The following is a 16,654-nucleotide window of genomic DNA, read 5'->3' on the forward strand; positions in this document are numbered from 1 at the left end:
TCCGCCCCAACCCCAGGAAAACAAAGAGCATCTCAGGACTGAACAACTCACAACTCCTTTCAGGACGATGTCTGTCTCGGAGTCCTCAGAGGGATAGACCACGCCTGGGCAGTCGATGAGGAATATCCTCCGCATCAAGGTGATATACTGCCAGACCTACCAGGAAGGAAGGAAGCCTGAGGCTACTACCCCCGTTCAGCACCACAGTCTACTTTCACAAACCTCTGATACTCATGAAGCTAAGAGTGGGGAAGGGGAGTCAAAGAGCAGCACCCTCTCAGCAAGCTATGAAGTCTCTCTGAGGATAAACCAGCTTCCAGTGGCTCGGGGATGTCAGCTCTGAGCGCACAGGGCTGTGTGGTAGCAGGCAGTGACACTCAGCTTCATTTTTAAAAGTTCACTTGGCAGCTTGATACTGTGTGGCCTCTCGTCCTTTCAACAGAACTACTTGCTGTCCCCCAAAGCTCTGTGTTCCAGGCTTGAGCCCCAAGTGATAAAATGTACCCTTAACATTTGAGTTTTATTTAGTTCTTAAATATCAAATATTCTTGGGCCAGTTTTGTCTGTCAAAGTAAAAGATCAAAGTGACAACTTAAAACAGACAAATATAAACGGCACTTACCAAATCATTGCAAAGCTACACAGTGGCATATTAAGTACTCTTAGTCTTACCAAAATGGGCAGAAACAAACTCCCAGTGCTGGTCTTCATTCAAGAGATGGAAATGAATAGCAGATAGGAATGATCACCTTAAGTAACCCCCCCATGAAAAGAAAATAGGTAGAGGTAAAGAAGATGCCTTGAGGTAGCCTTACCTTTGTTTCACCTGCAATGGGAGCCACGTTGCAGACTTTCTTGGAGCGTAATGTGTTTATCACAGAGCTCTTGCCCACATTTGGATAGCCAATGAACCCAACGCTGATCTGCTTCTTGTCAGTGTGCAACTACTCAGAAAACACATCACATATATGCAGTCACGAATACGCCTTTGGACAAACAGGTCAGGTGTGTTACTTTTCTAATATAAAGACCACAGAGCAGAACTGTTGCTAGAACTTGACTTAAAGTCTAAACACAACACCTACACAGTTGGAGCGGGCCGGATACATACACTTATTAGTAAGTCAGAGATGAGTCATCTCCTCAGTCACTCATGTGAAATTATCCCTGAATGTTTTAAGGTTTAAAATACGTAGGTCGAGAAACAGAGGAAGAAACAGCTTGTTAGTCACCAATTTAGAAGAACAGGATCCACTGATAAAATGTCTTCAGGGAAGAGAACCTTCACAGTGCACTAGTTGGCAATCCCATGACCCATCCCTCCCCTTTCTTTACACATTTTGTATTTTCATTGCCAAAAATACAAAACAAAACAAAAAAACAACCACAAAAGTTAGGTGACTGGGTGAAAAGCTCCAGGAGGCGGAGGTTGGCTTGCTCCAAAAGGGCATCCACACATGGACAGGATTTCTGACGAAGGATGGCAGGCTAAACCTCCATGCCTGCCCCACTCCTTCCCCAAATGCCAGTCAGAATCCACACATATCAACCCATGGAACCAAACATACAATACCAAAGAAAGAGTTGAGATTAGATAATAGAAACGTGGTATTAACCAACTTCTCCACCCCAGAGCCTTACTCAGGGGATCATGATTTTTTAAACCCTGTATATCTGAAGAAGAAGAAAAAAAAGCAGTAATGTTGCGTCAAGGTTCCTTTGCACAGATGTAATAGTAGCTGAAGGTAAGTGTGCCCAGGGCAATTAATTTCAGTCTAAATATTGACTAGTGAGGTCCCCTACCCCCGTATTCCACAGAGTTCCCAGAACCTTGGCTGTCAGGCTTATATACTCGCCCAAGCTGAAGATCAGAAAGACTCATCTCTGGAAAAGTTTGAAGGTTGAAGAGATACCGACATCGAGGGTGTCATCTAGCAAGATGCTGGAGTTTCTATCCAAACATCTTACTATGAATCTATCATCAACTAGCCAATCATTACATAAAACTCCTGCTGCCTTTTTTTTCAGTGGGTTAGTCTTAAACATAAATGGAGACCAAAGAAAAATCAGACATTGGAAGTAAGATTGTAGTAGAAAAGCAGAGTCAATGTATAGGGGAAATTTCACAACACCACTACCCTCACTCTCTGTGAGAGAAGATACAGATCCATGAGACAACAGGCTGCAAGAGGGCTAGGAAAGGCAGCTCAGGGAGAAGCAAGCTTCCAGAAATTAAGACACTAAAAGTGACAGGCAAACAAAACTTGTGTAGAACAGGTAGGCAAGGAAACCACCAGAAAGTACTGAAATACGGAAAGACCAATATTCAAGAAATAAACCAGGTGATAGTGCCAAATTCCTGAACAAAAACAGAGATACAGAGAGGAAGGGAAGGTCTCCAACAATTAATGTAAGGTAACATCACACTGAAAGTCCCATCAATGGTAATTTGCCAACAATGAAAGACCATCTGAAAACACATCTGTGAAATGTTTGTATGGAAACTTTTTGGTCACTTGAGGACAAAAAGTGACATTCTTTGAAGAAATGATGAGGATAGAATATTTTTAGAGGGGTCTCTCTAGTGGCCAATGGATTAAGGCTCCACATTAAGAAGCTATCCGCAGCCACTGCGGTCTGAGTTCGATGCCTGGCCAGGAGCTGAGCCACATGGCGCAGCAGACCTCTTCTGTCTCACCCGCTGCTCCCCTCAGCAGTGTGTTGCAATCAATCCACCTGTTATACTGCCCACTGTCTCTGGTGAATCCACTCACCATCACCCCCTCCCCCGTACCTCTCACCTACACCCCAGCTCTTGTATTCATAAATATATATATATATTTTTTTTTAAGATTTATTTATTTGTATATACAGAACTGGGGTACAGGCCAGAGGCTCAGGGGTGGCGAGAGGCTTCACCAGAGACAGAGTAGGGAGCAGAACAGGCAGATTGACGAAGTACACTGCTGAGGGGAGCAGCGGGCGGGTCAGGAGAGGTCTGCCACGCCATGTGGTCACCTCCGGGGCAAGCAGGAATCGAACTCATGCAGAAGCGGCTTTAGCTTCTCATTGCTGTGCTCTAACCCGCTGCGCCACCAGGGAGGGCCCTCATAAATATATCTTTAAAAAAAAAAAAGTATTTCCAGAATGCCAGTTCTCAAAAAATGTTCCTTCAAAACAAAGGAGTAAACCAAGAAAGAAAAGCTTCCAACACAGGAAAAAGGCACACAATTCTCAAACGATACTGACAGGAAATCCCATGAGGAAGCTGCTGTAGTGTCAGTCCCAACTGGAAGGGAGGTGGAGGCAGCACCAGGGCTGAACGTGGGCACCCTGGCACAGTCCACCACGGCCCACCCTCCCCGTGGATCTGTGGCATGTCAGTGACAAATACAGATAAAGCGGAGCCAATTAACAACAAAGAAAAGAAGGTTCTATCAGAAAAGAATTACAGTAATAGTACTGTGTGGACCCGCTGAGATTAGTATTTTATAGTTGTAATAATGCAAACACTGAATGAAAAATATTTCCGTCAAACACTGTTGTCTAACAACACCAGGAAGATAGAGGGAAGGGAGGATGGCCATAAGAAACCTAATACTCACTTTCCATGGCAGAAACCTACTATCTAAAACTTGATGGGGGTGGGGATCACTGTGGTGGTCAAAGGACAGACTCATAGCATACATTAAAAATACAGGAGAAAATAAGAGAAAGGGCCAAGAGTTGGAAGAGCTTGTGTTTGCTTCTGGGCAGTGGGGAGGGGTGAGGCAGAGGACATTGTCTGTTGTTAGAAGCCAGGTCGAAGTGATAAACACAAGGTTGGGGACAGGACACGAAGCTCTGAGAACATGTGCAGGGCTGGTCTGCTTTTAGGACTTCCCTGCAGGACTGGCATCTGACTAAAGCTCTGAGCTGGATCTTGGCAGGGTGCCCTCCAAGCAGAGAGGGCAGAAACTGCACAGGCTGGAGGGTGGAGGACTGCAGGCCTTGAAAACCCAGCGTGAAGAACACAGTGTGCGGAAGAGGCTTCATCCTCCAGGAGAGGATGAACCCCCACATGCAGGGGGGTGGCAGAAAGGCAAGCAAAGTTGGCCAGGGAAGTAAAGGCTGGACTAGACAATTTCCAGAATCCCTTATAGCCTGCAGGCTCTGAGTTTCTGAATCTCCAGAACACACGTTTCTCATCAGGATGATGTGGGAAGTGACACTGGTCAAGTTTTCTGACCTGCAATGATTAAGAGAAATTCTTACACAAACCCATATCCAGGTTTCAATACCTTTCCAAACTGCCGCAGAAGTTGAATAAATGCTCCTTTGCCAAAAGGGTTGGTGAGACTTGCGTGAAAGGCAAGTGTTGGATAATCCTGGGAGAGGATGGCAACCCATCGCTTCTGAAGGGAGAAAAAGAAAAGATGCTGGTAAATTGTGACATGTTTATTTACAATACAGGGAAGTACCAGAGTTTGAATTACAGGACTGATTCAAAGAGCAATTGTGTAAGGAAAATGTTAGCTATAATTCTTTGAAATGTTTTATTCAATGTGACAGTTAATGCTTTGTCTTTTGTCTTATAAATACAAAACAATATTCGAAAAATGCCTTCAATGCTACTAATGCAATTAATGTACCATAATGTGAAACAGACCGTGGGGGGCAGCTGTCTACTGAGGGCTGACAGCACCCATGTGGGGGGCACAGCAGCTGTCCCTCCTCAGCCATCACAGGGTAAAGGTAGCTCTGCCCTTCATCAACAAAGCGCATGTCAGTTCTGTTTTCAAAAAGAACATCCAATGACTACAGTCTCGCAAGGAAACACTTCAAAAGTCTCAATCATGGAACCGATCTATTTATAGGTATATCAAATCCTGCAGGAGTGGAGCACCTTGGTGATTGGCTTTGGATCAGCAAATGTACTTACTGTTGCCCAGGTTGGAACAAGGTCGCATTTGTTAAGAACAAAAATGAGGTGTTTCCAGGGTTTTTCCTTTTTCAAGTAAGTCTCAATGTGAGGGGAACGGGTACCCATTGGATCTCTAGCATCGAGAACTTGAACTACAACATCTGATGAATCTATCACCTGCAAATTCAAAGAGACAAGTGTCATTTGCTACAGTGCAAGTGCAAAATGAAAGCAGGAACTTAGGGAAAATAATTGGCAACTTTAAAAAGTCTCATGAGGAAGCAGGCTGTAGCCCATCTCAGTGCCACTGACCTTAATTCCAGTTTTTCATTCTGCGGGCATTTGGAACTTGAATTTCAAATAGCACAACCAGTTTAGGGGAACTCCTCATTTCATGAGTACTGCACTACCAGTCAGCCATTTACTTCTTAGACTTCTAAGTTTCTGGCACAGGTTTTGTGTCTCTTACACAAAACTAAAAAATTTGATTTGCTCTCATAGTACTAATTTCTTAATGTGTAATGGTTTAATTATGTGATTATGCTTGAAGGTGTTTGTTACCAAGTATTATTGGTATGTGGACATAAAATGGCACCAGTGAAAGGACAGGACCAGTGAAAGGACACACATCCACTTCTACTAAGCACTGGGTGAGTCGGGTAATCTAGTCAACCTTCCTGGCATGTGTTCTCATCTATGCAATGAGGGGTCTAGGCTTTACAGACTAAAAATTCTCAGCTCTAACATGTATGAGAAATCTAGGCAGGAACAGCATCTTAGCAACATGATGACAGGATATATGAATGTCTGTAACTCTTACGACTATATATAAGTAATTTTTAAAATGCACTGCAGTTATTCAGAACAATGGTAGTACGTGTATGGCTACACCAATCTTGGTTCCTTTGTGAGGAAGTGGACAGAAGGGGCAGTGGAGTTTGTAACTTAATCTGACAGAATTCCAATACATCAAAATCCGTTACCTCATACAAAATTATGAAAACCAAAGGAGCCACTCAGAGAGAATTTCAAGTCTCACCTTGTAGAGCTCCCCCCAGATTCTTTTGGATTGTCCCTTTTTATAGATCTCTTCTTGGGCTTCATTTCTAAATAAGAAAGCACCCAAATGAACAATTAAGCAAGTAAAGAGGATATTTCAGAGAAAAATCAACCCTATACCAAAGGAAAAGGGTATCGAAACTAGTCAGAAATGGACCAAAGTGATTGTATCCAAATACCTGACAGATGAATGGCTTAAAAAATGAGGTGTACATATACACAGTAGGGTTCAAGTACTGACATGTTACCACACAGATAACCCTGAAGACATTAGGCTAGTGAAGTAAGCCATAGACACCATAGGATAAGTGCTATCTGGCTGCATTTATATTCTTATATTCTGCACTATTCTTAAGTGTAGCCAAATGCCTGTGAGGGAGAAAAACAGAATGGTGGCTTCAGGGGCCGGGTGGGTACATGGACAGAGAGTTTTAGTTTAGGATCTGTGAATGGATTTTGGAGGTGGACAGTGCTGATGGTTGTAGAACTATAAGAATACATTTAACATTACTGTCATTGAAAATTATGAAAAGAAGTTGGTGAACCAGCCCTATAATCTATACTCCCTAGCTCCCATTTTTGTGATAAGGTTGAGATTCTGTTTGAGACTGAGTCTCAAAGATGTGTGGCTTTTTTTTTTTTAAAAGATGTAATTATTCATTTACACATACAAGAACTGGGGTACAGGCCAGAGGTGTGGGGGGTGAGAGGACTCGGCTGAGACACAGTGGGGAGCAGAAGAGGCAGATCCACTAAAACACACAGCGAGCGAGACAGGAGAGGTGTGCTGCGCCATGTGGGTCAGCTCCCTGGCGGGGGGGTCAAACTCGGGCCACAGAGGTGGGAGTGCTGACACTTAACTCCTAGGCCACTCTGCAGCCCTTTCAAAGATGTTTCAAAACAGAGTTTTGTCTCCCCCATCCCTTATCACCTATTGTATCTTTCAGAGTCAAAATTCAAATTAACAAAAGACAACAAAGTCACTTAGAAAGTTCAACTCCGAAAATAAACTAGCTGCCCCCTTTTGCCTGGCCTCAAAGGGCTTGACATTTGTTCTAGGCGGTCCAAAGCTGAAGCCAGACTGCCAACTCTCTGAGGAGGCATCACACAGTGGGAACAATGCCTCTTGCTAACTAAGAGAGCATCTGAGAGACACATGAGGGAATGGAGTTGCCCAGCACTGCCGGTGGGAAGAACTAGTAACCTGTTCCAGAGGGCTGGCCATCAAAGCAACTGACACCCCTTGATATTGTAATTTCACTGTAAAATCATCTTTGGGTATTAATTAAGAATGGGAAAGATTTAGTCACGTTGTCTTACACTCGCATTGTTCACGATAAGGAAAAACTGAACAGGGTAAAAAATTCAACAATGGAAACGGCCACAATAATTCAACTTTGATGTTAAGCATTATACTTTTGTTAATACCAACAAGGAAATATATTCTTAATAATTTAGGAATATATATTAAACAGCAAATTAAAATATAGTCCAAGGCATTATATTTTTAAATAAAAACATTGTAAGGAAGTGGAGAAGTATGCAACAGTGGATGACTCAATCTTTTTTCGGATATGGACTCAGGAGAATATGAGGAAAGTTACGGCTGCTTCTTGGCCCCCTCTCCCAAAATAACGCAAAACAAAAGCAACAAACAACAAAACCCCAAATCCTTTATACAGAGATTTTCCATATTATCTTTCAAGGTCTCAGACACCCCAAAGACCATCATAAACTCCAGAGATTTCTGGGTAAGAAAGCCTGATATTCGCCAAGATATTGACACAATACTTAGGGAGTAGCACTGACTCTGAATTCTCATTTTCTTTCTGCTGCATTTTCTAATTTATGGTAGGATATGCTGCTATTATCATGAAGAAACGTTTACCTTAGGGATGAGGGATGAGAGACCTATATAAATAAACTTCAAATCTTAAAATATTTAAAAAATATTTTTCAGTCGGGCCCCAATTTCACCAGTTAGAAGAGAAGGGAAACACTCCATCTATGAGTTTTATCATCAAGTTTCAGGTAGACAAAATACACATAAAAGAAATGTTACATTGCACAGATGAGGCGATCTGCATGGACCATGAAACTGTACCTCACACCGGTGTCTTCAGTTACCAAATCACGATCCTTGCCCTGGTCATAGCTCTCAGTGGACATTTCTGCATTTTCTACAAGAGACTGCACATCACTTGCGAATAAATTTGGTCTCTTCCTCTGTGACTTGGGGCCAAATGTAGTTTCAAAGCTTTCAGTATCAAGAATGTGCACCTTTGAGTTCTAAAGAGAAAAGAGAATTACAGGCAAGACTAAGCACACAGAAAAAAGCAAAAGTTAGAAGAGGCATCCTACTTTTATCTTTCCCAAGTTCAACATACATCAAAAGTACAACATGGGTGCAGCCTGGTTCCACATCAGAAATGTAGCACTTGCTTCCCTCTCGGAGTTCTGTAAGCCTCCTTGGAGAGGTACAAAAATAATACAAATATCAACTATTCAAAGCAAATATGAACAGCTGTGTAAGATTTGCCAAAAACCGCTTTACTTCATTTATCATAGACTCTGGTCAAATGTAATTAAGGCCACAATAATGAAAACTAACTTATCTTTTCTGACCATTTTTTTGAGCTTTCAAACAAGTGCATAAAATTCGCCAAATTCACAGATTTTGTCAAGGACAATCATACTCAAATTTGTGTTTTTTTTTAAGCCAACTGTAAATGCCAACTTTTTCTTGGAAGTTAATTTCTTTCATGGCTAAAAGGAATTGCTTGTTTTGTAAGATGCATTTTAGTTTCAGATAACATTTTCCCTAATTTAGGTAACGTTTTTATTAAATGCACATGGAAAGTCTTCAGATGAAAAGCATCTAGCAAAAGTCCAAAATAATAGTTTAGATGTGATAAAAGCAACCTGATACTAACTAGAACTTGATGTGCCTGTAAAGGAGTTACAGGCATAGGAATTTTTGAAGCAGGATAAAAGTCAAAATTTGAGTTTGGATCTATCACGTAACAGAACATTAACAGCCGGCAGAAAATATCCTCAAAATATCACCCCTCAATGCCTCAGTCCAGACTCCTCCGAAAGCACCAGCTACTAAGCACTGGATGCTGGAACAATCCCTGCAGTCCCTGAACTTAGACAGGTACCCTGCCTTCCTCCTAACGTCTCAAGATCCCTAAACTAATATTTTTTCAGATTCTCAAACTCATCTCTCTTATTGCTAACCCCAATTGAGAAACATCCCCCAAACAGAAGGGTTGCATTTGACATGGGTTTTAATGTAAACCAGGAAAAATTATGATCAAGATTATCCTTAAAAATCTAATTAACCTGTAAAGTGCAGTAACATGGTTTTGTGCGTACAAATCTATACACTAATAAGTACAATGCAGTAAAATGTAGTGTTTAATAAAGTACACAACAAAATGTTACTGTAATTGTATTACCTGGCTACAGAAATACATGAATTATAATGCACATAAAGCTGAATGCACAAGCTAGTAGTTTATCTGATTTAATGCCATCATGCAATAATCTTACCAATTCTATTTCACATTAATAAAAGTGGTACTGCTTTTCAGGTTCAAAACAGAAAACTCACTGATTACTCTAAGTACTACCTGTATCAAAAGACAAGCTAACTGTGGCAGCTGTAGATCTTTCACTCTACATGTCAGATATTTAAGAACTAAATTTTAGAAGCATCGAACAACTGGAATGGGCAACAAAGCAATAAATCCATAATAGAACCTCTCTGTTCTTCTCATAAACAGGATTCAATAGTTTGTTAAAAGATAGCTTTAGGGAGAACAGACAAAGAGAACAAGGGAAATGAGCAACTTGTCTGTGGTTCGTGAATTACACTCATGTGTTTCCCTGAAAGAAAACAGTCACTCCACTAATAGGTGCCATTCTTCTAGTCCGTCATAAAACAAAGCGTAATTGACAAAACCTGAGGCAATAACCAGGCCTTGGTTTTTATTTTGTTCTGCAAGTAAACACTTTTCTTTGAACTGTTTAATCCATGTATGCATGTCAATGCTTTCTTCCCCTCCTTATACTGGAACTGAAGCTTATGTACTGCTACACTTCTGGGAATTATTATTCCACACAAGTAAAAATGTGCAGGCAAACACTAGGCCATGTCTTTAGGTCCATGTGAAACTCATTCCACTCAAGCTAGATTCAGTCCCCACTGTCCTTCCAACTTCAGTGGTGACCAACCAGGCTGACCAGCACTCTTTCAGAGGTCTCCACGAGTCTCAGACACTGAATGTACACAACAAAGGTCTCCTTCCTACTGACCCAATCCTAAATATTCATTTCCCTAAAGTTTGATGGCATGCAACAGGCTTGCCCAAATCAAACAAAAATTTAAATGCTATCTGTACGAGCTGTCAGCTACTTAGCACACACACATCAGCTGGCCTGCCAGGCACTCATGAAGTGCCAGGCGCGTTACAGATGCTTCATCTGCATCCAATCAAAGAAGAGGGTTGTCTTTACAGTCAGGGAAGTGAAAGCTTATGGAGAGATGGAAGGCCATAGAAAGGGGCAGGGCAAAAATTAAAATTCAGATCTCACTCCCGAAGCAAGGCTTTGACCCACAATACCACTGCATCTCCTAGATGGAACATGACTCTCATGCTCAAGGTAAAAGAAGCCTCGGAAAGTTAGTCAGTTCTATTTGAAGTTAACTATTCACTATGGGGGGAAAGAAAAGACCAGTTAGAAAGGGACCTGCAAGGAGTTTGCCTAAGAAATTCCACAGCCAAAGACAGCCTCCTTACGTGTGGCCGGATTCGATCGTGGAGAAGAGACATGGGTAACTTGCTTTGCTTCATGACAACTTTATAAGGATCCTTCATAACTGTGTCCATTTCCTCTTGAAATTTTTGTAATGATGACTGCTTAATCACACGTGTGTTTCCTGTTTTACAGAAGAATGTTGCCATTTAATGAGTGACTCCTTTCTGTTTCTGCATCCATTTTCCCAAAGACACAGTAAAGGCAAGATATTACCCTCCTCACTAGACACCTGATACATCCATCTCATGTAGTCACTTGCAAACTTAAGACGCAAAAAAAAAACCCTGCCTCTTGCACTGTGAACTAATGTACTGTGAACTAATCCACCAATCCAGATACACAAAGGGTTTCAACAGCTTCACAAGTCCAATTTCCTGACTGGATGAAAGTGAAAAAGAACACTGAATGCAATCGAGGTTTGACAAATGCTCTACTTCTGCTAGATGTGGCAAAGACATCTGGAGATTTCTAACAGCTGCTCAGCAAGTATGTGTAGAGAAAATCAAAAGCACAGGATCTAAAAATCAATTACTGTTTTTAGGATCATGAGGGTGTGAAGAGACTATTAAATTCTAAATTAACCAATAAATCCATTCAAGGGAGCAAAAATAAAGCCAATTAACACTACCTGGAGAACACCTTGTAAGTAAAAGATCCTGAAGAACATATGACGTTGTACAAACACAACACCCGAGGTAACAACTATGACAATGGCAATGGTGACAGCAGTTAAAGCAGTTACTGTACTACTAGTGTCAGGCACTGCTCCAGCACTGTCCAGGTGCTCGCACAATGGATTACCAACACATTCCTAGGAGACAAGTACCGTGTTTATCCTTTTATATTTGAGGAAGTTAATGAAAAGACAGACTCATTTGCCCATGGTCACAAAAATGGCAGAACTAGGATTCTAGCCCAGGCAGTCTGGATCTAGCATTACAGGACCTAGACATCTAAGAAGCATCTAAACTGCACTGTGCTGCCTTTTCCCAGGAGGAATCTCACCAAAAGGAGAAAGATATAGTCAGAGGTAGTCGGAATCTGCTACCATGCACAGAGCTCAAGCACCAGGCAAATAATGGGGTGTGACCATTTAGGGCACTCCCCACATCTAGCAATGGCTCAGGGAAAGGCTGAGACCACAGATCCACCTGGAAATAAAGATGGAGTCTCCAAAGGAAGGTGCTCTGTTTTCCTGATTGGGTTGGAGCAGTGTCTGGGGATAATCTACTCTTCCCTCAGTAGGACCAACAAGATTCTTTCACTGTCACTCAGTTCAAATACAACCTCATTAAGAAAAAGTACTCCAGTGGAACTTCAGGCTACTGCACTTACTCTTTTAGGCTCAAGACACAAACCTCCAAAGTGCCTCTCATACAGTGATCTCTCTAGGGAACCAGAAACTAAGAGACACGAGTTCCCAGGTTTTTGAATACTAGTCATTAAGTTAGGTCTTCCCAGCTTAATTGGGTCCACTGACAACTGACAAGTTTATTTCAATAAAGAAGGAATTCATGAAACCCACCACCACCACTTTTCACAGCACTTTTTCCACTATGGTGCTTTGTCCCTTTTCACACAATCCTTGCCAGTTCCACTCACTCTAAAACTCTTGCCTTTTAGACACCTGAACCTTCTGCTCTTTTCCATGCAGCACACATTTTCTCAAGCAAAAGTAACAAACAAATGATAATACTCACCAAACCATTTAATATTTGGCTCCACTCTCGCCACTGTGCCAGAAGCCACTGTTGATTGATATTGCAGAGGCTTAATCACTTTACCACGACTGTTCCTAAATTGAGGAAATAACAGATTTGGTTGACGACAGACGAAAGGCAAGAGCAAAGTCTGTTTTACAGAATACCCTTTCCATCAAAAGGACCTTTTTTTTTTTTGGCTTTTAAATGATCATGAAATACAGATTTCAGTAAACAAAAAGTACTTCTACATTTGAAACAGATTGCCCAAAAGCCATTTAACCTCTTGCAACAGAGCACATAATGATTTCTGCTAGATGAATAACAAATAATGCTGATGTTTAAAAATCTGTTTACTGTTTGTTTGCTTTTTTAAACATCACATATTGAGTTTTTTGGGCAATTATTTGAAGGCTGTTTTAAATGAATTTTAAGTAGGGGAAGATTTATGCTGGAGCTCAAAATTTTAAAACAAACTGCAAAGTAGGTGACTAAGGCAGATTAAGTTCATTGACGTTTGTGTTTTAGGCACATCTTTTAGAACGGATGGAGAATCTAATTACCAAACAAATTAAGACCAGCTCGCAAAATGCCTCACTCAGCAAGTCCTATGGTAGAGGCTGCCTCAGAGCTCAGAGCTGTGATGCGTTTCCAAGTGCCACAATGTGTGATCGAAAGTTCAAAAACAATTTTTCTAGTTCCTTTCATGATTAGTCCTATATATCCTGTTAAAGAAAATCAGATTCCCCCGACAAGTATTTAAATTGAAATTTTAGTGTACCACTCACGGAGGCTGACGCAGGGAACAAAACCTGTCACTGCAGAGTGTTGTGACGCAATCACTCCCTCACTACCCACACCCCATGTCTTTAACTAGTAGTTTACTATCTATCATATACAACGATTTCCTTACTTGGGGGAAATGGAGGTGGAAACAGTTAAAAGTCAAGGGCATGAAAGAGGGCAGAGGACAACAGCGCCCAGTGCTCACCTGCGCTCCTTTTGCCTGTACATATTCAGGCGCCGAATTGTGGCCCGGTCCCTCATGTTTTGGCCTCCAGCGCCCTGGACTCGATCTAGGAAACACAGATGTGACAGTACACTCTCTAATAACCAACAAGTCTACTGATGGTCTCTGCTTCAAAAACATCAACTAGTTCACTCAAAATAGGCAAGCAGCCGCCTTCACTGCAAAATCTCTAATTTCTCCCTCTGTTGCTACAACAAATTACTGGGAGCTCTGTGATATGAGAAAGCTTCCCTCATCATTGATCCTCAGTCTGTGTTTGCAATGAATACCAATAATGACACTGGGCCGTCCACATGACAGGTGTCGCCTCGCGCAACCCACACAATAATCCCACAAGAGGCCATGTGTTAGTCCCATTCTCTAGGCCAAGAAACATTCAGCGGCCAGACACCTTGCTCAAGGTCACTCAGTTACGAAATGGCAGCATCAGAATTTGGACAAAGCATTCAATCTGTGCTCTTCACTAAGATGCCTGCCTCTGGTCTCCTATGAGTGTTCGCTACGTGCAAGACACCAAGGAGGCTACAATTTTGGCGTGGAAGTGTTCCTAATATATAATAAGTGTTTTAATTTCCTAATACTTGATTTTTGTTTAACCCTCAAAAACAGGTAGTAATTCTGGCCTCACATCTATGAGACAAATAAGAGGACAAATAGTATGGTAACAGGAACCTAACTTTTCATTTTAGGATCCTTCAAATCACCTACATCTACAAATGCTGCTGTAGGAAACAGGCTGAAATCACAGGTTTAGCAGCTCTATGACCAACTGCCACCTGTGACAAGCTTCTTCCCAGCTTTTGGCTCAGTCACTTCACCTCTACCAGGTTCTCTAAGAGGCTTTTCAGGGTTAACATTCTAAGATTCCAATAAACACAAATTGACTAATTCCTCAGTAATCCAGGAAACATTCCACAAGAATTACAGTGGTCAAAACCTTTAAACCACTTTAAAAAAACCCAGGTTTTATTAACTGAACCCAAGTTGAAGGGACTCCCCCAAAGGCTATCTTGTTCATTCTTTAGCTGGAACTACAACAATACTCATACCTATCTTTAGTGAAAAGACCTATTTGTTTATCTGTAGGGTCAAAATGGGAAGACTCCAAGAGGCAAATCTACAATCTCTTTCTTTTTTTAATGTTTTTATCTAATTTGTTTCTGGCAATTCGCAGAATTGGCAGGTTGTAATCACACATGATGAAATACATGGGAAAGAGGCTTTAACACCTAAACTACACAGAAATACAAAGGGCAAGTTTAACTGCTCCTTCCAACTCAGAGCCTCCCCATCTCACACCTGGAGGCGCCCAAAGCTGCCAGACCAGGTGTTCACTTTCCCTGACGCTGGACCCCCAGCCTGGCACCGCAGCCTGGCACCTCGGCCTGACAGGCGTGCATGAGATGTCAGTATCGCTCCGATTAAAAAACCGCCATCTCCCTTCACGTTCCTCCTCATCTCTCCGCTCGAGGTCACGCAAGGCAATGCCACCCGGGAGTGTCTCCTCCCTCCCGCGGCCCTCTCCTCGCCTCAGCGGTCTCCTCCCCTCCCCCAAGTTTCCTGTAAGCTCCACCCTTCGCGACTTCGCCGCCAGTACCGGGGTTTGTGCTGGCCCTGGAGGGGTTGATGGTGCTCCGTCCTTTATACTTGGGCTTCACCATCTTGTCGACCGGACAAGACCGCAGCGCTAGGTCGGGTCTACGAGGGGGAAACGAACGCTTAACTTCCCAGGCCCGGCACAAGAAAACCGCGTGAACCACGCAGGACCACGTGTGCAGAAGCTCGCGTCACTTCCGCTTGCGCTCCTCACCCCTCCTTCCCCGCTTGACTTCCTGCGAACGCGCGACGAGTATTTCTGGCTCCGCCCCCGAGCGGGCCGCGAAGGCGGTGCTGCGCGCCAGGGCCCCGCCCCCTCCTCGTTAGCAACCCGCAAGCTGCCCCTTAGCAACCGCCTGTTACCCTAGATGCGTTGCGCACAGCTCCTAAATGGGTCCACCTGCAAACATAGAAGCCTCTTCGCAGACCAACGATACAAACTTAAATTATTTCCCGAATTTTTCCTCTAAGCCCTTCCAAAAGTAGTTGACTATACAGCAACCAAATACATTGTCACCTTTTTTCTTGAAACGCCAGTGGATTATGACTCTTAAAGGACAGAGAGAGACAAAGACAGAGATACAGAGACTCAACTTTCTTGTCATCCCTACGGAACTCTACATGATCTGGCCTCTGTATACTTATCTGACCTCATTTGTACTTCCCTCCCTCTGGTTTTTCTGACATTTACACTGGATGTTCTCTCTGCCTGAATCACTCTTTCCCAAATGTTTGCATAGCTAGTTCCTTCTGGTCATTCAATTCTCAATTCAAATGTCACCTACTGGGTTGCAAGATTTAGCAAGTGAAAATACAGGATGCCCAGTTAAGGTTGAATTTCAGATAATTTTAGCGATAAGCCTTTGGAGTTTTAAGTATGTCATATGCAATATTTGGAATACACTTCTACTAGGTTTTCCCCACTATTTTCTAAAATTTAAATTTAACTGTGCATCCTGCATTTTATCTAGCAGCTCTTCCTACTGGGTGCAATCTTTCCTGTCTAATCTGTCTAAACCAGTATTTCCCCTCCCATCTGCACTTATTATGTTACTGTATTTACTTCATGGCATTCATCACTGGTGGAAATGATCTTACTAAAGGTTTATGGGTTGCTTCCCTAAAACTAGAGTGTAAATTTCTTGAAAGCAGAGAGAACTTGCATTTGTTCACTGCTGTAGCTGTAAGACTTAGAGCAGTTTTTTAAACATAGTAAGGACTCAATAAGTATTCCCTGAATTAAGGGATGCATAAATGGTATCTTAGCTCAGTCTGCTGAAACAAAATACCATAGACCAGGGGACTTAGCTTCATAGTTCTGAAGCCTGGGCAGTTCAAGTTCAATTTGCCAGCAGGGTTGGGTTCCTGGTAAGAATTCTCTACCTGGCCTGCAGATATTCTCCTTCTCGCTATGTCCTCACATGTTGGAGAGAAGGGGAAGCCTCTGATCTCCTTTTCTTATGAGGGCACTAATCACATTGTGGGTTCCCCACACCTCATCTAAAGCTAATTGCCTCCTGAAGGTTTTAGCTCCAAATGAAG

At 42.3% G+C, this 16,654-nt stretch overlaps 1 protein-coding gene across 1 annotated transcript in view; it reads right to left on the minus strand.

Annotated features, from left to right (window-relative positions):
• GNL2 (guanine nucleotide binding protein-like 2 (nucleolar)) overlaps positions 1-15,318 on the minus strand; it is a 23,343-nt gene extending 8,025 nt beyond the window's left edge. Inside the window, exons 1-10 of the mRNA XM_004678810.1 lie at positions 15,114-15,318; positions 13,478-13,562; positions 12,487-12,581; positions 10,768-10,907; positions 8,067-8,251; positions 5,943-6,009; positions 4,922-5,080; positions 4,281-4,394; positions 816-944; positions 52-156 (exon numbers count right to left, since the gene is read on the minus strand). Of these exons, the coding sequence (XP_004678867.1) occupies positions 52-156; positions 816-944; positions 4,281-4,394; positions 4,922-5,080; positions 5,943-6,009; positions 8,067-8,251; positions 10,768-10,907; positions 12,487-12,581; positions 13,478-13,562; positions 15,114-15,177 (1,143 nt within the window). The 5' untranslated portion in view covers positions 15,178-15,318. The remainder of the gene's footprint in view (positions 1-51; positions 157-815; positions 945-4,280; positions 4,395-4,921; positions 5,081-5,942; positions 6,010-8,066; positions 8,252-10,767; positions 10,908-12,486; positions 12,582-13,477; positions 13,563-15,113) is intronic.
• Positions 15,319-16,654: the final 1,336 nt, after the last annotated feature.

Source organism: Condylura cristata, unplaced genomic scaffold (assembly GCF_000260355.1).
Source record: "Condylura cristata isolate star-nosed mole 26May11 unplaced genomic scaffold, ConCri1.0 scaffold00008, whole genome shotgun sequence".
NCBI lineage: Eukaryota > Metazoa > Chordata > Mammalia > Eulipotyphla > Talpidae > Condylura > Condylura cristata.